This window comes from Aphis gossypii, chromosome 1 (genome assembly GCF_020184175.1).
Source record: "Aphis gossypii isolate Hap1 chromosome 1, ASM2018417v2, whole genome shotgun sequence".
NCBI lineage: Eukaryota > Metazoa > Arthropoda > Insecta > Hemiptera > Aphididae > Aphis > Aphis gossypii.
The window spans coordinates 23,541,765-23,565,521 of NC_065530.1; the positions used below are offsets into that span (position 1 = coordinate 23,541,765).

At 27.9% G+C, this 23,757-nt stretch overlaps 1 protein-coding gene across 1 annotated transcript; it reads left to right on the forward strand.

Moving 5' to 3' along the window:
* The first annotated feature begins 9,290 nt into the window (after nt 1-9,290).
* LOC114124099 (homeobox protein BarH-like 1) lies at nt 9,291-22,023 on the forward strand. Its single transcript, XM_050197586.1, has 3 exons — nt 9,291-10,206; nt 20,597-20,772; nt 21,295-22,023. Exons 1-3 carry the CDS (start codon nt 9,741-9,743, stop codon nt 21,463-21,465), a joined length of 813 nt encoding a protein of 270 aa, XP_050053543.1. The 5' UTR covers nt 9,291-9,740; the 3' UTR covers nt 21,466-22,023.
* The last annotated feature ends 1,734 nt before the right edge of the window (nt 22,024-23,757 follow it).

A 23,757-nucleotide genomic window follows, 5' to 3' on the forward strand; every position in this document is an offset into this window, starting at 1 on the left:
CATAACATTTTATTTGAAAATGTTGATGTATATAATACATATATATTAAAATTAAAAATCAAACGAATGGTTTCCGGGTTATTAAAATATTTATGTTCGGGTTGAAAGGTAATATAATAATATAATAGTCTTTAAAATGGTTTTACAAGCTATACGAATATATCGATAAATTAATATTAGTTACTTAAATTTTAAAATCATTATAGCTCCCTTATTTTTCAAGCCCATTATAATGGACTTATTATACTTAGTAATCAAAAATAAATAATCCAAAATCTATTCTTTTAAATTCTAATTTAGATTATATAAATATTTAAAAAATAATCGTTTGATTAACAGTTAATAAAAAAAAAGAACGGGTTTCCTTTAAACAAAAAAAAGATTATTGGCATTACATTTTTATATGACGCTTTTTAAACGGTATAAAAAATGTGAGTAAACAAAAATTTGATTGCGAGATAATGTTATTTCGCTCTCGTGGTACAATCTATCTAATAGTAGCATCATTATATTATGTTCTAACATGATTTGCAGCACACAATAAAATATGAACTTTTCTATGATATCACACATCATAATATTCGTAACACATCAGTTTATATAAATTCACTATTTTCAGTCAATATACTTTCTCGTATTATTTACATCACTGATTGTTATAATTAATATTATTAGCATGCTACAACGATCGAACACATAAATCAATTTATGTCTATAAAAATATAAGTAGGTACCTATAAAAGACGATTATTTCCGACGACGGCAGGAAACGCGATCAACGCACAATCGGTCGAGGGATTTAATAATATGTTCACGGCCGGTAAATAGTAACAGGAGAATGCATATTATAATATAATATCTATAGCTGTGGGATATGGCACGGTGCTTATATTATATATATATATATAAATATATTGTATAAATGAGTATAAGTAGATACGCGTAGTTACAGATGCCTATACGGCCGATATCAGTGTATATAATATACATATAGTTGGTTGATGGTAACGTGACACCTCCGCAGTAAAAGGATGAGAAAAAAACCAGCTCACACACTAATAAGTATACATATATATATATTATGCATCTATGTGCCTACGCCACAGGTAGTATTATTATTTTACACGACGTTCGGTTTTGCGTGTCGCCGCTGTAATAACACTTTTAACAATAATCGGGTCGGCGAAAGCGATACGGCAGTAGCAGAGAAAAACGGAACTGCCGTGTAATGAACAAAAGGGGGCAGAATATATTATATTATGAGGTAATACGAGTAATGATAATATTATAATGATGACAAACTACGCGGTATAAGTCGTATACGTACTTGCTGCAGTCCGTCCGCAGAGCCTCGTCACCACGGCGGACGTCGATGAGAACTAAATAATATCCGGTCCAGATCGGCTCAATGTCGTCGTCGATAAATCCGATTAATCGACTGTAGTACACCTACATGACATATACGTATACAGGGTGATTCGTCGTGCACTATCGAAACCCCCTTCTAAGCTTTAATAATAATAAAAATGCAATAAGTATATGGGGCACACGGTTATGTAGACCTCCTACATAGTTTCATATTATTTTCATATTATATTTTCATATTTTCTATTATCCCTTCCGCTCAATATATGCACGCTATATGCAGTAGGTACCATGTAAACGGTGATATTATAAATCCCGCGATATCTGGAAGAATATAATATATAGAGTGGACGGTCTATGTGATATTAAATACTTATTTAATACTGACGCATTCTTGTCTTGCACGTATATTATAAACCACGCATTATTTTTAATCTTATTATTATTATATCAAGAAAGACTTGGTTTTAGAATAATTTAATTTTTCATTTGTACCTACCCTTACCTCGCGCCTATCTACTATAATATGCTATTATTATAATATCGCGAATGCCGTTTAAACATATAACATTGGAATATTTCCTGCTTTGGCCGTACTATGTAAATATAGCAAAAATGATTGAAGTTTATCTAAATAATAAATATTTACATTTATTTATTGTTTGTTTGTTTTTTTTTTTAGTTTAATAATTATCAAGTTAAACATTAGTGATTTAGTTAAATTTCATATTATTTGTGTTACGTACCTACCTAGACTTAGTGTGATGCCAGCTCGTTATTTTTATTTATTATTTTTAAGTTTAAAAGAATTAATATTCGAAATATTTCAGGAAAGTTTACCAATTGTTTGTAAAAAAGTTTTACAACTAATTTAGTAGCCACAGCCAGCAGGTATAGTTATTAATTATCATAAGTATTACTGTACATAATTAAAATGTATATAATACAGTTACCTAAAGACAAGCTATTCGTAATCAATAATCTGTAAGACACAATTGCAAATAAAAGTAAATTAAACAAATGTATCGATATACGAGTTAGCACGGACGACGAGACTGAATTACGGTCATGTATTAATCAGTCGATTGAGCAAGCCTCTGATTCATATCAAATTTCAAAATGTTTCATCAATGCAGAAATCAGGTTATGTGTTATAATTTCTTAGCAATATCTTACATATCAACTTTATATTACTTTATAAACTTAATAATTTAAATAATTTGATTACGTACAATATATACTATATATTTACATCTAAAAAGGGTGACCCGATTGTCGAACTTTTATACAATGCAATAGAGAAATATTTGAAACATGCAAAAACTTATTTATATAATGCTTGAACAATTTTCATTGTCGTCAAAAATCCATAATCAAATAAATCGTAATTCATAAAAAAATAAATACAAAATTTATAACATTATGACCCGGGGTTTAAACATATATTATTATTATTTATGTTACATAATATCGAATAGCGTCGTCAACACACCGGCTTCACGGCATACGATATACGATGTGTATTATCCGGTCAAAAATAGACTGTAACAATCAAATAATACTCCAAGTATATGGTCATAGGTAGCCGTGTAAAAATCAAAAAACCGTGTTACAAAGTTCCGGCAGAACGGACATACGAGTGTCGTGCGACTCGGAAACGCACACAGTCTTACACACATAATATTATACTATTACTGGATAACTCACGTCTCGGTCGACGGATTCTTCGACCACATCCTTTGCCACAGTCCGTTTACTGTTGCAGTGAGATCGGCCTCGCGCATTTCGCTCCTCCAAACTACAACTAACGTGCGATTAATACAAGACAATATTGTATTATTATCATTATAATATGGCTGATTGTGTTACCGCTGCGAAACAATAGGCAGATTTTTATTCGGTTGTTACCGCGTGTCGGTGTATTGAAATTAATACCAACGAAGACGACTGTACATAATAATAATAATAATATGGTATACATAATATATTATATATACCTCAGGGTTCTTGGATCCGAATTCCGAATCGTGAACACGGTAAAAATGGGTACTTTTATAAATTTTGTATTACTGTATTAATTTCGTAAAAGTGAAGTGCGCGCTTATTTATTTTTTATTCTTATTATTTGACAAGATATTACAGGATTATCACTTTTTAGTATTTTACCACAATTAACGGTCTTATACCTACCATAATACTATTTAACTTGAAACACTAATTTATTAGTATATTTCTTTAATTTAGAAGAATAAAAATATTTTTGTATAGTTTTTAAATATTTTGTAGTAATTAACATCGCTTCATAATTTTGTAAAAAAAAATAATCTTAGTAATTATCATTTATTTTATAAGATATCTTACTTTTTTAATTATGATGTATGACTCATAATTTGAATATTATGTATTTTATACAAACTAGAGCAGAAAACTTATCTGATGATGTTTTATCAAAATACTGAACGTATTTATATACTAGTTAATTATTATTATTTATTTTTTTATTTATAAGAATATTTACTTAAAATTTATAGCATTTAAAATTCAAGGTAGCAGGTAGCTATTTCAAAAATATAAAAATTTAAGAAAAATTATCATGATAAAAATTGTATTTTTCCAATTACATTTTATTTTTCATCTGCGGAATTAAGTTTATTAGCAAGCAAATAATACACACTCATTCACATATTATCTTTAGTTTTTGACGTTTCATTCACTAAATTATTATTTTACTCGGTGCCTATTGTGCCTAATATAAAATATTTTTGTAGAAACAGTTAAACTAATAAATTAATTATTGACAATGAACCGAAATATTGTTGATTTTTAATAAAATTATATCAGCATGGTAAAAACTTAAATCTGACGTTTTAGTAAATACAATTTGAATTCGTTAACTCTATTATTTTATTATAAAGTGTAACGATTGTCATCTATCGACATTGTATATTACTACTTCGGTAGGGCACAGCTATTATGTTGAGTGTGAATAATGGCGAGCGGGGCCGATTGCTGACTTCAGATTTTCCATCACACGTTGTAATAATATATAATAATAACCGATGCGTACTTGGTAGGAGTGTGTGACATGAACAGAAATATGACAGTGAAGAAGACTCAGTGACGATCAGCAGAACACCCACACTCACGACAAGTTACACACTATACCTACCCAGATCAATAACCTTCAAATTATTTATGCATTAGGTATTATATTTATACATAATGTATCTTGTATTTTATAAATATACGATATATCTATATATTATAATATTTATGTACATCAAGAATTGAGTACTTTACTTAAATAAAGTAACCCTGATCTAAAGATCGTTAATATTGCACACCGAGGTCGAATGCCCGAGATAAACATAACTTTGCCATAGGGAACACGTCGAACTGCAGCGATCGGTGAAGAGGGGAAGTTACAAATGTTAAAGTAGTTGCGGCATTGCTTATACTCGTATAGTGTTAAAATTTGACTAATGATAATTATACACCATGTCGTTTAGAGTTTAATATTTATGATATTCAACTTGTGGCTGATAACTTGTTACCGTCATTTTAGATGCTGAGTGGATCAATGAGTGTAATAATGAAAAAAAAACGTTTTTTTTTTTTTTTATGCCAATAAAATACCTATCACTTTTTGGAGCTGTAAAGATACTTAGATTTTCAATTTAAATATTTTTTCTTGTATAAAAGTAAATGTTATTGTTACTTCGGAGGCCAAACGTCAAAATTTCTCTGTAATGTCTCTAATGATTGGGAAAAACAAAAATTAGGGAGAAATGGGGTATTCGCGATTTTTTACTTAATTTTATTTATTATAATAAAATAATCCTGTATTTTACTGTACTTAAATACTGCGTAATAATAGTATTTGGTAAAAAGGATTATCTATATAATACAGAGAGACTAGATAGAGAGAGAGAGAGAAAGAGAAAAAAATAAAATATTTGTAATTTGTAACTAGATAATTAAATACTGTAAAATATATTATAAAAACCTGTACTCCAATAATATACAATTAAATGGTTCAAATTTCCAATGAATTAAAATTGTTCAATACAGTTTTTAGTTTTTACTAAATTGTCTAATAACGCTCTTTACTTTTTATTAGTATTATATTTTATGAAATCATAATTAATTTTTGAAACAGTGCGTACTAGGTACTTATGTATATTGTTTTCACGCATTGTCGCTGGTTGCTGGGGCTGCGGTGGCGGTATTATTTAAAAATCTTTGAAAACCGGTTGGTCGAGAATCGAATTAAACACGCGCGTTTTGATAATCAACTGACGTGACGTTATTATTGGACTATAGAATATTATATTATCCCTCGACGACCGTGCATCGAACCCGTGGTCGATTGCACATCGTCAAAATAGTCAGCCCCCGTTCTGCAGACAATGACGAGATTACGCGTGTGCAATGTGTACGCACATAATATATACAGAAGTGGTATACGGCACCTATACAATGAAAATAATAATAACAGTAGTAACAAGTAACAACAACGATGTGTATCGTCGAACCGGTGGTCTGAACGACTGAACGGGCTTGAATATTATGGGGTGCCACTTTTCCTCTGAAATTGACTTTTAATTTGAAACCGCCAGACCGTGATAAGCCTCTATATACTTGGCACTCGGTAGGCTCATCGCGCCTCGAGACCTCTAAATAGAGGTAGGTATACTCAGTTCCGAACAAGGAAATTGGATGTATGGATGATAAAAGGAGAGTGAGAAAAAACAACATTTATTGTGTGGTGTGGAATTTAAATGACAATTTTCCGGTGAAAGCGCATCAATGCTATGTTAACTGCCGCGTGTATATATTATAATATGCAATACCACAAAACACACGAATGTGACCGGTGTACATTATATTATTTTCGTATGAATAATAAATAAAAAAAAATGTAAATCCTTATAGACAGTCTCTATTGAATATAAAAAACGTGGTTTATTTAATCCATGTACAATATGTATACCGATATAAATAATCTATACACTGCAGTAGTATATTGTATATTTATATCTATATATATAGCACAGTACCATATATTATGTGAACTGTACGAGTTAAAATAATATATCATATAAATTAAAAAAATGTGATTGCATAATTTAGTATATTCAAATATTATTATGTTAAATCTATAATATAAATAGGTATCATTAGCAACTATTGAGGCGATTTAAAATTTAATTGCCTAGCTAATATAACATGAGCTGAGATGTTTTAAGTTAAACATTTTATAGTGTTTTTTTTTACATTGAAATATTTTATAGTGTCATTATTTGATATAAATACATAATGTAAAATTGATATTCTATTAAGGTGTATTAATTAATATAATTATAATAGTTTTAGTATAAAGTAGTATAAACTGTATTGTGCATATTATATTTACTTAAATGCTTTTTTAAATGCTATTGAGATATTTTATTACCTACCTCATTATAAGTTTTTAATTTAAAAAAGATTAGTACCTATTTATATATATAGGTAATAGGTATGGTATATATTATAAGGATCTTTTATAAAATAATTCAAATTTTTGTTTTTATTACTGAGACCTTGATATAATTAGAACTTAGCTTTTATTAAATAAGTATACATGAATAACTATCGAAATTAATAAATATAAATATCTTGAAAGCATTAGTTAAATATAAATAAGACAACAATTTATTTAATTACACTAAAAATAAATAATAGCTTCTAAGACATATTATCCAGAAAATGTATGGAATGAAATAAGAGAAATTCAATATAATATAACTTATAAGGTAGTAAGAAATTTATAGTTTTCTTTTCGTAAAGTTATATGAAGAAATACGCTGAAATTGCGATGTAATTAGTCAATCCTTAATATTATTTTAAACTAACTAATTTATTGTAATAGGTTCTTATATAATCATTATAATGTTGTATGTTCGTATGGATGTCATATTTTTTTTACTTGATTTTACCGAAATTAAATAAGTATGTTCCTATGTATTTTCTATTTTACTATACGTACACGAAGTTAGAGTTTTGCTGAGGCAATCAGTGATTTTCTGGATGAAGTTATAATCAACATACCAAACGAAAGTTCTGTTAAAGTTATACAAAAGCAACATCGTAATTTTAATACTTCTAAGCCCACTTTCTTAGAATATTTGAAAATTGAAGGTAAATATAATAGATTAGCTAAATAATATTAATATATTGCTTTACAGTATATACACAATTTAATTTCTGTAAGATAACTTATATGAACCTTATATTAAATTAAACTTTAAAATATGTTTTTAATTAAATTTATTATTGCAATTTAAATTATTAAATTAAACGAACATTTTTATTAGTACTTCGTATTGTTGTTAGACGTAAGATAACTTCAATTTATGAATCTATGTGTGTGTTTAAATCTATTTTTGAAAAATGTGAACACCAAAATTTGTTTTCTAATCCCGAGTTTTACATGTTGATTTTGAAAAATTAGTAATTACAGCGGCTAAATAGTAATGGTACTGAATTACTTATTAGACGGTGCTTATTGCTAAGGTAGATTCCGTAAAATTCACAAATTAGGTTTAAAAGGTTATAAAATTATATGACTGATGACAGATTTAGTCATTTTTATTTAATGAATGAAACCAAATATTCATTTTCCTTGAATGGGTTCACGAAGGAATGGATGTTTTAAAATAAATAAGTATTTTTGAAGTGAATAAATTATTAAATTACTTTGATACCATATATGTAATGGTCTGTATTAGAGAACTGTTGATGGTATGCATATACAATTTACAAAAATCAAATCGTATTTAAAATACAAACGTAGAATATATTTGAAGCTAGGTGCTTAAAATAATGATAACTCTGCAGAACTAAATTAACTAATAATATTTGTATAGTATGGAACAATTATTGTTTCATACACTATTGATAGGATATTTATTCAACCTAAAATATGCGAATGTACTTAAAACTCTAAGTATGTATATTTTTAATTTTGATTTATCATACTTTTAATATGTTTGAAATGTAATTTAATTAATTAATTAATTAAATAATTTTTTGTTGTTTTTATATTGTATAATATTGTTGTAAATAAGATACCCATTGGTATACAATATACATGTATAAAATATACAATTTTTTTTTTAATATATATTGATATATTATTATATGTTAAATAATTATTGATTTTATTTATTAGTTTATGTATAAATATTAAGAAATTATAATCTGTGTTAAGACAGACATTGTTGACAGTCTTCGTCTTTCGACAAGATAAAAACATAACAATTTTTCTTGCATATTTTTTATACTATTGTACTAAATTCACCAGCTTTATACTTGAAGCCTTTTCAAAAAACAGCTACTTAGGTACAAGGTACATAAAATAATGTATCATTCCCTATACATAATATAATACAATATAATATTAAAGTAGCAGGTTAGGTACGCTTCGCGGTTCGTCGTTTAAGTTTATATTGTTATTATGTACATATAGATAGATAGTTAATATACACGTGCCAAAGAACGTCGTCAGAGATGACGAAGACTTCGCTATCGGTGTGTATATATATAATACATGGTCGTGGCCGTGTAGTACCTATATAAATAATAATATAATAATATATATCGTAATATGCGGAAAGCGCATGTGCATTTTGTGGATGGGTTAGTGGGTAGTGGGTAATCGGGTGCCGAAGGAGGCGATAGAAGGGTTCGGCCGCCAGTCGTCCCCGCGCTCACCGCTCCAGCCGCACTAACCACCCCGGAGTGGAAACGCAGGGGGCGAAGGACGAGAGGCGACGTGCCGCCGCCGCCGTCACTCGCCCAATGGCGCAGGTCTGGCGGCGGATTTGGAGGCGTGGCCCGCGGGCAGTCCGCCGCGTACACGCCCGTTCGGCAAACTACGACAGGACCCGCGACAGAGCCGTCTTCCGCAGGACAACGTCGTCGTGTCGGCCAGTCGATCGCGCGCAACACGTCCGGTTGACGACGGATCCAAATGCACACACGTCCATGTATGTACTCGCAGACATAATATTGTAATATTCTGACTCGATATCGCAAATATTCATTGTCAGGACATCGCCCCGATACTCGCGGTCCGCTACGCTCGTTGTGTGTGCTCGTGTATGTTTAACGATGAAGATTTAAGGTCGTCGTCATCATATTATATAGTACAGTGTATCATCTTGTCGATTGATATATTATTATTATAATCCGTTTCATCGCTCGGAAAACGGTTTTTCACGTCGGTCCGTCATATTATATTACACTGTCGACGGTGCGATCGGACTTTGTTCGTCCTATTTAAATATTATAATATTACGCGCATATAGGCCTACCACACCGACTGGGGTACTATGATGATGTTGCAGAATCCGCTGTTCCAGGAGTACAACACTGCTCTGTCGCAGTTGCTCGAACTGCACCAACAGCAACACCGGTACCATCATCACCAACAACACCAGCACCAACAGCACCATCACGCCAACAGACAGATGCAGTTGCATCGCGCGACCGGCGGCAACGGATCGTCCGCCGCGGCAGCCGTCGCCGCCACGGCCGCAGGAGTTTTCCAAAGTTACGCGGGTGGCGTGAGGACGGCCAGCCGGGACAGCGCCGAGTCGGACGGGCTGAGCTCTTCGTCGCCCAGGCCGTCCAAGCCGTTCACCATCGACGCAATACTTGGACTTCAAGCGGGCGCCGTGGGCCAGTCCGCCGCCGCCGCCGCCGCGACCGCGATCGACCCTTTGAACGCGGGCCCGGTCACCGCGCTCGACTTTTCCACCGGTTCGGCTGCGGTTCACGGCAAAAAACTCCGCGAAGGTAATACTAAATAATAATAATAATCATCACATTTTTATATTATAGTGTGGGTACGACTGTGTTAGGTCGACTATAGGTTTTATTGATATTACGTTTATCATTATCTATACAATAATATGACTGTATAATGTTTGTATACTGCAGTATCCGTATAATAATATTGTATATTATGTGTTATTAGTAGGTAGGGCTCGAGAGAGTTGTAGGATTTGCGTGTTTTCTATATAATGTGCTCTTGATTTATACTAGCAGTCCGAGCCAAAAATACATTATATGATTAGCTTAAAAATATACAAAACGTTATTATTCATGTTTCGTCAAATGTTGTCAAATTCAAAAAAAAGTACATATTTCAATGCATTCGGTTTATTTTTTTTATAGACAATGTTATTCTATGGCTTAATTATTTTAGTATACAACTTCACGAATAATGAACTTACAGTTAATACTTTTTGGTAGCGATTATATTTTATCAGTTCAATAATTAACATCGCTAACCTGGAACTATAGTTCTCTACACATCAGATCTTTCTTTTTAATTTTTGATTTATTTAAACAATTTTAAATACAGTAATACACCAACAACACAACACTGTTAGTAAGTTAATTATAAAATTAGTCCATATTTTAGAGTTTTTCTGGGTATTTTGTATACTTTAAGTCCTATAAGTTTTGATCCTTTAGACCTTATAATATTATATAATTATCAGAATACGCAGTATATGCCAAGTTCATACGCATAGAACCGCATGGGTAGTAAACGAATACCCTTATTTTCCTATATTTACCCTATTTTTAACTTGTATTTAATTACTAGTTGGAAAGATAAATAAGTACCTACACTTATGAATTTATTCATTTCCACCGCGTAGTCTTTTATGAACATTGACCGTTTGTATTTTATCACATGTTGTCGTTATAGTATTTAATTCTGTGAGTAAGTTGTTAGTTTTAATTTTCTATTTCCTACAATACCTTTTCTTAACAAAATATCCATTCTTATTTTATTATTCTTCGTTAAATTTTGTAAACAGTTGTAAATTTTTATACTTTTAATTATTATCATTAAAAATGTATGCAGTCCGCAAATAGTTTTCAAAAATAAAAATTTGGCCCTTTCTATAATCCTAGTAAGAACCACTGCTCTATGGTATCAACAATATTAGATAATAAATATGAAGTATTATTAATTAAAAAAAAAAAATCAAATACACGTGATAATACGATACTGACATTTTTCGCCACAACGTAATTAAATAACGCCACTGAAACAGTCACAATTTAGTATTTTTTGATAAAGATCGATTCAACACTTATTGCTTTGATTGATCGAAAACACTATTAATGTACACTAAAAACACTATTAATGTAGGGTTGCAAAACTGATAATTATTTGCGTTGTGTTACAGAAATAAAGTTTGCTTTATATTATAGTTAATATTAATTATTTAAAGATTTAGATTTTAACAAAGCTATTTTGTTTATGTGACTTTATACTATAATATACTAAAAAAATGATAATTATGATGCTTACAATGATTGGTTATCTGTAAGTATAAAAATGAAAACAGCAGATATATGAACATTTTTTTAATTATAAATATACGCTGAGATATTTAATTGACAATGACAATTAATCAGAAAACTGTAAGGTACTACATAGTACAATATAATACATCACATATTTTATTCCATGTTTATTTATAAACAGTGACCAATAACGCAATTTATTAAATAAAAATTGTTTTTCTAGTAAACTCGTTAATTATTACTAATATAATAATAAAAAATAAAAAAATAATTATAATTATTATTATTATTATTATCATACAATATTGTATAATTATTATAATATATGCAAACTACGGCTATATCGTTAAACATAGTTTATTGATATATTCAATATTATATTTAATACAATTAAGTTAACTATTAACTGATTCAAGACTACGTCAAGCGAGTAATTTTTTATTTATCTACTAGCCAATTCCATCAATTATCATTAATATTTTATATGAATTTTACAAAATTAGTTTTAATTACATACTTATAATTATTTTAAGGTTGATTATATTTTACTTAATGCAAATAGGTAACATAGAAACAATTAAACTTCTAGCTGATATTTTTGTTTTAATAATTTTGAAAATCTCATTCGACGGATTGCATAATATTAACTCATACATTATATTTATGTAGATATTTGTTATTATCATAATATTCCAACTATAATCAGCTGATATTGTTTAATACATTATAAACAACTATAATACCTGAATAATTTACATAAAAATATCGTTTAATAGTATCAATACACTATGTACAGTAGTCAGTTATAATAAATTTTAATGACAACACAACGTTGTGTAAAATGTTTCATGATATACAAATTCTATCGAATAGATTCTTCATAATACGAAACTATTCGTAATTTTAACATAAGAGACCGTTAAACTCTCTTAAGACTATTTCTAACTGTTGTAATATATGTATAGGTAGATACTTACTATACTTACATACTATTATTTGAAACATTTACAAAGATATTCCTTTGTTTCAATATTAATATACATTTTTATACCAAAACTTTATACCGAATTATTAATCTACTTACATATATTTAGATTAAAAATGTATATAAATTATCCTAAATGTATGCCTTATGTATATTATATGATTGTATAAAATGATATGATTAAAAACTTGTGAAATCGACTTTTATTAAAACTGAGTATTAACCACTGTAATTTTGACTATTCAATCTTTCTTGATCGCTTAAATATTACATGATATAGTTGATAAAAAAAGGTTAAAATATAAAATGTATGGTTATTTTCAAAGTTGTTTTACTCAAGGTTAAGTTGGGTTTTTTCAGATTGTTAGAAATAAATAATATCATGTATTATTATTATTTACATTCACAATAAATACAAATAAACACGAATAAACAAAGAAATAGATGCCTTCTTTGTTATTGAGCTGATTATAATATAATTTTGTATTCTCTATTTCACTGCACAAAATGTAATGAAACTATAGAAGACATGATTAGTATATGATAATATCATTACTTAGAACATTTATACTTATAACATATAGGTTATAAATTATTTTCAGTTTTCCATTATATTTGAAACAGATAATATAACTCGTACATAACTAATTTTAAATCATGCATCTATAGTTTATGATAATAATAGGCACCTACTTTATAATGCTTTTAAACATGGTTAGTATACTTCGTTATAGGCATGTTCTATATTTTTATCGTATTGAGTTGATCTACTTAAAACTCACCCGTCATTCAGTCTTTTTTGTACCTATTATTTACCCCTCAAACTATAGTAAAAAAAAGGGAAAAGATAAGCCTATCAATTTAGATTAAATTAATAACACAAAACGATATTATAAAAGTGTGGTGTACAAAACTGAAAACGATTTATATTTAACTATTTATACAACTATCTTTTTACTTTAAAATTTCCCTAACCTACATTTAGGGATATAGTTTTTAAATTTTCAACATTTGTATATTAAAACAGTAGTACTTAAGTACATGCATTTATTGGAAATTATACATAACACAGTCAAGAAGTTTTCTTTTTTTAAAAAGGCTTATCAAATTATTTTATCATTAGCTAATATATTATATGTGTAAGATTTATTTAATTAAGGAATTATCATATATATTAATATTATGATATTATATTATAACAAAACAATACGTAAACATTGTTTTCTGAATTACAGTAGAAATGGCTCAAAACGAGTATGGTTTGAGTATGTATTTTATGAGTAAATTTTTTATATGACGTAGATTTAAAAAAAATTATTTTATATTCATTATAATACTAAATTTACAATGTATATATATTTTATAATTAAGTTAAGGAATTTAAATATAAACGGATAACAGTTTATTCTTAGTTGTTACAAAAAAAAAAAAAAATTCTGAAATATTTGAAACACAAAACATTAATTTAATTAATTTTTTATAATGTTTAGAGATAATTTAATTAAAAAAATACATAACTATGATAACACTAATCAATTTTTAATTTCATAATTATTTAATTTCTTATATTATATTATTAAATTAAAATGATAAAAACAAATAACCTACCAGAAGTGGATAGCATGGGGAAATTAGGAGAAGTAATATGGCAGTAGTCTTTCTTTATGTGGTTGTTCTAGAACATTAAAATAAAATAAAATTTCTTTCGAAAATATTTTTAAGAAATACAATAAATGGTTAAAATGTTGTCAAAATTAAGTGTATTATTTTTTTAGTCAAAATAAAAGTTATAAGATAATTTGTTAAAAATTATATTAATGCGCATAATGTTTAAGTATAATTTTTTACATGAAGATATATTATATTAGATAAAATAAGTGTAATATGGGGGATAATTAAAATTGAAAAATGGAGGGATAGTATCCCATGTATTCTTTCTCCTATTTCTACCATTGTTGTTGAATTATATTAAGTTGGTTATGGAATATGTTTATACTATAGATTAAATAAAATCATATAATTTTTAATGTATTACAAATACCTATATATATTTTTTTTTTATTAGAACAAACAAGAATATATAAAAAATTCTAATAAAAAATTACACAGAATATATAAAACTGCACGACATGATAAAAGGGAGAGGGGTTACTTTACAATTCTAGGTTGTTTTTTGTTTATTAGTAGTTTTTTTTAATGTCGTAGAGGTCCACGGGCCATTTGCGCATAATGGTGGATTTTTAAGAAGTTTAAGGGAGGAGAAATTAGAATTAGGGGATATGAATGGTTGAATATATTTTTGTGAAATGGTGTATAATAGTGGGAGGCTAAAGAATATATGGTTGGGATTTTGAGATCAGAGTAAAGGGAGGGATTGCTAACGTACCAGTGAGTATAAATATTTACAACATAAATTAATATGGTTTTGAAAAAGTAATATTTATAAATTTGAATATGGTTGTTGATTTTATAAGCCAATACTGCAAAAAAAGCCAGCCAATAGGTACTATAACCATTATAGATTTTGTACTTTAGTTTGCCACATATATATTTACCATAATAGCCAATAGGTAATACAATTATTTTATAAGTTAAGAAATCATATATTTCCTTTTATCGAAATTTTGTTTGAACTATGTATTTAATATTTATAAAATATGCAGTATATAATACTGATATACTAGAAATTTGCTCAGGTATTTATTTAAAATTTATATATTTAGTTACTCGAGGTTTTATTTAATAAAAATTACAGAGTAACTCTAACCGATTTCTAAATATTTTAACCTTTAATATAATGCTATTATCAATTATGGTAGTTATGATAGAAAACATTTTATTAACATACTTACATACTTACTCTATTTACGGTATTCAGTTCTCCATTAAACGGCTTTATCCCATAAAGTAAGTAGGTAGGTACTACGGCTACCTACATCATGCCAAAGGGAATACGTTACTTTGATTTTGTTTTCTCAATTTTTGTGAAATATCTTTACTATCTATAATGTAGTGTGATCTAGTTTAATTAAATGCCTATATAGCTTATGCATTAAAATTTTGCTTATTAAAAAGGCAAGTTAATTAATTATCATTAATCAGTTTATTAAAATACCAGTGTACATCATACGACATTCCGATCACCGTTGGTAATAATTCCTCAATTCAAATATCAATGTTTACTTCTATAATTATATTGGGTATTTGAAGTTTAATCGTTTACATTCCACCAAAACTCAATGACGTTATAATATTAATTCGATGGTGTTAAACTCTTCGAATGGGTAAATCTGGAATGATGACTTAAAATACCTCGTCTCCATTCCAAAGGACACCACAAAATGTTCACAAATTCCTCTCGACCAAATACCATTAACTACTCGGTTACAGGATGACAACCTACCCATAATCATCTTAATTCATGGTACATCATTATACATTTACGTTATTACTTACTAGTACTAAAGGACACATTTTCTGCATAGATATTTGAGTATATAGATTTACTATTATTATATTTAAAGGATATATTATAGTGTATGTATATATTTCTATAATTTATAAAATTTCAAAACAATATTTTAATAAATTTAATTAAATAAGCTACTTTTAATGAAATAAACGTAAATTTAAAATGTTTTTAATTAATGATAAAAGTTTAAAAAAATATTTTAATTTAAAGATCATGTAAAAAAAATAACTATTAAACTCTGTAAAAATTTAATTTTACCATTTACGGGTTTTTATTCCATAACGCTTATTCACTAATTAAACTAATTACTAATAAATATAATACCTACGTTAAATACAAATATACAATATATAGGTATTATAAGAATTGTATTGAATAAGTTCATTTTAATGACGCAATTAAATTATTATGCAAAACGAAAATTTAATAAATATTTTAATTGAATATCTCTGTTTATTATTCGTAAGTATTAGATAAATTTTAATTTAAAATACAAATCACTTTTTAATTTTCCGTTTATATTTTTTCATGTTTTAATTAATATGATTTATTTTTGCGGTTTAAAATTTTTATTTGTTATTGTAATCAATTATAGTTGATAAAGTCGGGGACAACAAAAGCCAGACGAGCAAAGCGAATCGAGTATAGGGGGAAAGGGATTACACGCCCTTGTTGAAAAACTATCCTTGTTGGTTGTTGACAAAGGCACCTGTTTGTCAAACGTCGGAGGGTGATTTATTTAATATTGTATCCTTAGTGTTTACGATATTTATGAAAGTTGTTGTTTAAAACGATTTTGTTGTATACAATCCCAAGAAGGAGTTAGTCATGTGGCGACGAGGTATATTATGTGACTAGAAAACAACTATATATTTTGATAAAAATATTAAAATATTCAAACTCTTAATTATCCAAAAAACAGTCACTTATTAGTAATAACGTAGTAACGTACCACGATATGGTTATGATACACGTTATGTGCTAGATACCTACTCAATCGGTTATATGCCACACGTGTTCACGCGAATATTCCTACCATTTGATTTGTTTTTTTCGATATTACACTTACCTATGGAATAGGTAATAGGTATCTAATGTTATATTGTACTCGAAGTATATATTCTTATAGTGGGGTGTTATAATGTTATTAAGTATAGGTCATATCGTATCCTATTTATGTATATATTATACACCTAAAATTATTTACCGATTATAATAATGTGTGATTTATTTTTACGCGATTTGACGATAAACACGACGATTTAATCCTTTAATGAAAATTATCACAATACCCGCAATATTATATATTGTTATGAAATTTTATGAAGCGTGTATTTACCGAGCGTGTTAACGGTCGCGTTAATATCTTTGATGTATATTTTCATACGGTTTTGATGGATAATCTCATCGTTATACACAGTACACATTTGTAAATAATGTATATTATTAATACTTACTATGTATGTGTATGTGTGAACATTTTAAGCGCGTAAAAGTTTGACACACACGTGTTGTTATAATAATACTGTAAGCAACTTTTCGACGTGTCGAGAGCAAAGAATACGGCCAGGAATCTGCGTCGCACACACCCGCACACACAGAGATCTCGTTTTTACCTCATCACCCTGCCACGTCCCGTTGCCGGTCCATTGTACGTCGTCGTCTCCTCCGCGTGTTCGGTCGTATCTCATATTATTATTATGCGGTCGTAAACTTAAAGGACAAAGTCAAACGCGGTACACGAGAGGTCGGTGTGGCGGGAGCGTCGAGTGCCGTCGGTGGAAATCGGGGCGGCAAAGTTGTTAATTACTCTTGACGTACCGCGTGTATATATACACATTGCTGCACAGTATATATTATTATACACACAAACAGCGATGGCAACAACAACAACAACAATAATGGAGCTGCCTCGGTGTCCCGGGTTATTATAATAATGATGTCGTAATAATTTCGTATATGATGATTATAATAATATAATATCCAACGTCGTGCCACCGAGTCCTCGCCGAAAATCTGCGAGCCGAGTCACATAGCGCCCCCGTCGGTACAACAATCGACCGGGTCCTATGAAATAATATCGTAATATAATAACGTAATATAGGTACACAGCAGTGTCCAATCGATTTTTCCGTGATATACCACGAATTACCTATAAATCGTAAATACCTACTTAATATGTATAATATTATACACACGCGATAATATTATAATTTTTAAATCCTTTGAAAACGTCATATTAAATGCAAAGAATATTGATAGTTTTTAGTGCACGAACTTCGGAGAATTTATTAAAACGAAATTGGGGAACTATTTTACTGTCGCTAATATTGCCCGAGTGGTGTGGGTGCTTTAGATATCATAATATTACGTAGTGGCAGTGCATATGGGGTAGCGAATAACGATGACTTTAAATCGACCGACGATTATGTTTCCAGTCGGTTGAACGAGCGGCAAGTTAAAAAAAAAAATAACACGACCCATAAAGCTTATATATTATATATATTAATTACGATGCGTTTTGTATTGGTTTCTCAGAGGGTGCATCGTTGTTATTTAGACAAAAGTATAATATTATATATATTATGTATAAACCTACGTACGCTCCCTGCAGTTTAACAACAATCATTCCATGGATAGTTTGCTCACCCTTTTTTTTTGTCAAAGGGTTCACTCAGTGCCCTTTGCAACTTTTTCATAATATGTGTATATATGCGTATTACATATTTTTTAATACGTTCCCTATCAACCATAAATCACTGGAGGAGGACCGGTTATTATGCTTATACATATATACAAATGGATATTATATAGTTGCGGTTTTTTATTTTTTTTTTTCATTCAGCAAGTGTGAATTTATTTATTTGTGGTCGAGTCCAGTATGGTTTTGGCAGGACAAATTATTGTTCTAATTATTATAATACATGTATATGTTATTAATGCTTCAGTGATTCGACGTTGAAGAGCAAATTTATTGAATGTTACGAGTGTCAGTCGATTGCCGTCATGCTAATTCGATTGTTTGATTACAATAATAGTTGTATAATTACACCGAGAGGGTGTAGAGTTCGTTGTAATAATAATAATAATGATCATTGTTATAAGCTGAACACGAAATGTTCGCAAAATAAAAACCACGTGTCGTGAAATATGAGTATCTATAATATTATATAGATGAGTGGATACAATTGATAACCGTAATATTGCAATTGTATAATGGACGCTCAATTCATAATAAAATACAATCATTATATTATACTTTCAGATGTATATATTTTCAGTTTGTAATCTGCGTATATTACTAAACATAACGGTTTCGTTTTGCTTTTAGTTTATTTATTGCTATTTTAAAATTTCTTGTTCAATATCTCGAAACATACCTACGTTGTATATGTTTTAGCTATATTAATTATTTTAACATAATATAATGATCGTTTTACATTTTTCTATAACATACTTAAAGCTAATCCCCTGTCTAAAAATTGAAACTATAGAGCTATAAACTACGTCATTATAGTAACATGTACCTGATTAACATGTTTTACACATGACTCACATTATTTTCATTAATTAAAACTATGTAATTAGTGATTGATCATATTTAATTAATTTGTTCTAATACAAAATTAATAAATTAACATATTTAATTAAACCTATACTCTATGCAATATTATGTTAACCAAATTTAGATATTCGATTATTTTGAAAGTTTTTTTTTCAAAAACATTGTATTTGTATCGTAATTAAGTAACATTTTTAAAATTTAAATAATTCAAATTTTATCCAAAGAATGAATTAACAAAAAAACAAATACAAATTCTAATAAATCAACCATTAACCATAAAAATATTAAATGTTTACAGTAAAACAAAATTATTTTTACCTAGATTGGTATATGACTAAAAATTATCCAAGTGATTTGATAACTATAAGTTTAAACATAATCACTAGTGCTATTTTTAATATAAAATGCATTGGTTAAAATATGTAGTGTTATTTTATTATTCAGAATTTATTATATAGTTCATGGCACTTCATGCATACACTAATATTGATGTAAATAATATGTTTACCGATTATGAATAATGAATATAATATGTTATTGTGATACTTCAAATGATTGTTTCAAAAATACTTATTTACCTTCAAAATGTTCTACATAACGTTAGCACAGTTGTTCGTTATTATTATAAAATTGACTTTGATATTATTTTCAAGAAACTGATCATGAACATAATTATTTAACGTCATAAATAAATTAAAATTTTATATTCTTATTAAGCTTTTTCTTTGGACCTATAGAGTTGTATTTTAGCATAGTTGTAATTCGTAATTTTGTAAAATTACGATGTTATAATATATCTATATGTATTCGACTAAAAGGTTGATTTTATTTTTTTTAGACAAAATTGAAAGTTCCAGTAAAAAACATGGTTGTTCTGGTAAATCTAAAAGAGTACGAACAATATTCACTCCAGAACAATTAGAGAGGTTAGAGATGGAATTCGAACGTCAACAATATATGGTGGGTCCAGAAAGACTATACTTGGCTCACACTTTACAGCTAACGGAAGCACAAGTAAGTACCAGCCTATATAAGTAGGTATTGACTAAATATTAATATTATTAAAAGTATATTTATTAATATATTATGTTGTTAAACTCTGGGTTTATTCGTTCAACTTAGTTTAAACTATAATAAAATGTTGACCATTAGTGTTATATTTATTATATTACCTATACATAAACACAATAAAAATATTCATTAAAATATATGTATATGTTTAAAAATAATAAATAATTCTAGATGATCTAAGATAAATCCGGTTTATAGGTAGTATGATAGGGTAATATTTGATGTTCTTTTCTGATTATGAGTTCTTAGTATATTGAAAACTTTATAGAAAGTTACGGGAACTGTCTAAAGATGATATATTTATGGGTAATCAAAAATACACTCCTTACTACGCATTATTGAGTCATATAATATTATAGACTTTAAAATTTAATGATATAATGCAAATTTTTTGGTACCTATATGTTTTGATACATTTATTATTTTTTAGAATAAATAATATGATTAAAATTTTATTTGATTTAGGTTAAAGTTTGGTTTCAAAATCGTAGAATAAAATGGCGAAAACAACATCTGGAAATACAGCAACAGAGGTTGGCCAATATACACCAACGGAGTACGCAGGGAATGGTTCAAGAGTGTGAAGAAGACGAAGATTCGGAAACAGAAACAAATAATTGTTCATATTACTCATAAAACTTTAAAGTAAAATAATATGTAGTTTCTTATAACTTTTTGTTTGATATTGAAATGTAGCAAATCCATCCATCGTTATTTTAAGAAAAATATGAAAATTATTATATTATAAAATTTAATTTCTTCTAAAAACGACCGGATTGCCATAATACCAGGAAAATGAAAAACGAGAAACTTTTTTCTATCGAGAGAATTTTTTTTTGTTATTTGTCTTGTTATAAGACATTTATATTAATATGCTTGAATAACTGTAATATTGTACGAAATTATGGAGAATCATAAAAATTGCTTTAAAACTAAAACTAATAAAGAGCAAATGGGATTTTGATGATAGAGTGAACTTTTACAAATTGATGAAAATCTATATACACTTAAGCTGATATGTTTAGTATACTGCAAGATCGTTAATAATTAGCATTTTAGAATATAATATATATAGGTTAGATGTTCCATTATTATTTATTAAATATTACTTATGTTGATGAAATGTAAATATATATATTCTATAATGTTGTAAATAAATAATAAAATGTGTTTAATAAATATTATTAAAAAAAAGTGGTGTTAAATTTTATTTAAATTTGTGTTATTGATAATCAACAATACAGTTAAAATTGTTTAAACTTTTGTAATACATTTTTTTTTTGTTTAGAAAATTTATTTCAGCTTTCTTTAATCAAATATTGACGAATAGTTTAGTAAGTAAATCATTATCCCTAAAGTACATGTTTGTATAATATATGTAGGCAATGAAGAGATTGAAACAACACTATAACATAGTAAGTTGACATAATTTATTTTGAAAGAAATATTTTATATCATAAGAGTATGTAACATTTTACAATGATTCAATACAAGAGTAGGTAATTACCAATTTACACAAATAATTAAATAATAATTAATATTTAATACTTAAACAGCTGAATATTAATTACAACTTTAATTAAGTGTAAGTACTTAGAAATATTATAGTTCAAAGTTTTAAAGAACTGTGGAATTATTTATATGTATTTACTTGCAAGTAAATTGTTGAGTGTTAAACTGTATATTAAGTATTTTAATGTTATATGCGAAAACGGAAATACTAATAAAGATTACACAAAAGTGTAAACAAAAAAAAAGGTAAGAATGGAAAACTAAAAAAAAAAAAGATTAAAAAAGAACCTCAAGGAATGTTTAAAAACCACTGGTAGTACAAGAATTTTGTTTAAAATAGCTTAACTTCCAAAAAAAAAAAAAATAAAAATAATAAATGAATAAAATAAACTTGTGTCTTAAAAACGATAACTACATATTTACTGAATATATTAAAAATATATTCCTAATTAATATAACATTTCATATATTTTTTACTCCGTGCTTTATGGATCATTTTTTGAATCGGAAAGTCAAATGTCGTCATTTTTTCGTTAGTTATAAATTAATAAAATAGTTATCATTCGTACGGCATCAAGATGTTTTTACTGTCGTAGTTTTATAATTGAAACAAATTTTATATGTTTGATATCTCTCGATTTCAGAAGTACAAGATGTTATATTCGTAAAGTAACAGGAGTTATCCGAGCGTGTCCCAGTCCATTTAGAATTACTTAAGGAACTATGAAGAAGTTAGGTGGCTTTCATCCGAAAAAAATCATTTATTTAATTAATTTTATCTAGAACTATTTTTTAAATGTTGGGTGAATATACCTATTTACTAATATTTTATAATGTTTATAATTTAATATAATTTATTTATTTTTTGGTTTATTTTTTAGTTTTATAATTTTCACATAATTGAATATAAAGATTTGTTCAGTTTGATAATTTTTTATATTTTCAATTTTTAAATAAATATTCTATTAGACATTTTAATCAAAATTTTAGTTTCTATTTTAATATTTTTAAAGAGGTAATATTATTTAGTAGTACCTACGTAGATACCTACGTATGTGAAGTAAGAACTAAAGTACAAATGTTAACTAACGTCATAATGTTTATTATCGATACCACTATTGAAGTACTGCTATGAATTATTAGCGATAACATTGATACACTTGGGATAAACCAAAATTATTACTTATATAATCACTGATGTGCCCGTGCGATGCCCTAAGTAATAATGTAAGTTATCACTAGACATGTAGTTAAAAAAGCTTAGGTCAATGGTCTTACTTATTATACAAGTGTAATTTTAATATAAAAATAATTAATTATTATTTCATAGATAATATATATTTATACCAACGACTCTTTTTGAAACAATAAAATGTATTATTATTTCACAAGGGAAAGTAATGTATGATATAAATG

Excerpts from the sequence above, each read along its gene's own strand:
- LOC114124099 (XM_050197586.1), top strand. The coding sequence starts at position 9,741 with ATGATGATGTTGCAGAATCCGCTGTTCCAGGAGTACAACACTGCTCTG. Across the intron at positions 10,207-20,596 it reads CGGCAAAAAACTCCGCGAAG|ACAAAATTGAAAGTTCCAGT; the intron begins GTAATACTAAAT and ends TATTTTTTTTAG. Across the intron at positions 20,773-21,294 it reads TACAGCTAACGGAAGCACAA|GTTAAAGTTTGGTTTCAAAA; the intron begins GTAAGTACCAGC and ends TATTTGATTTAG.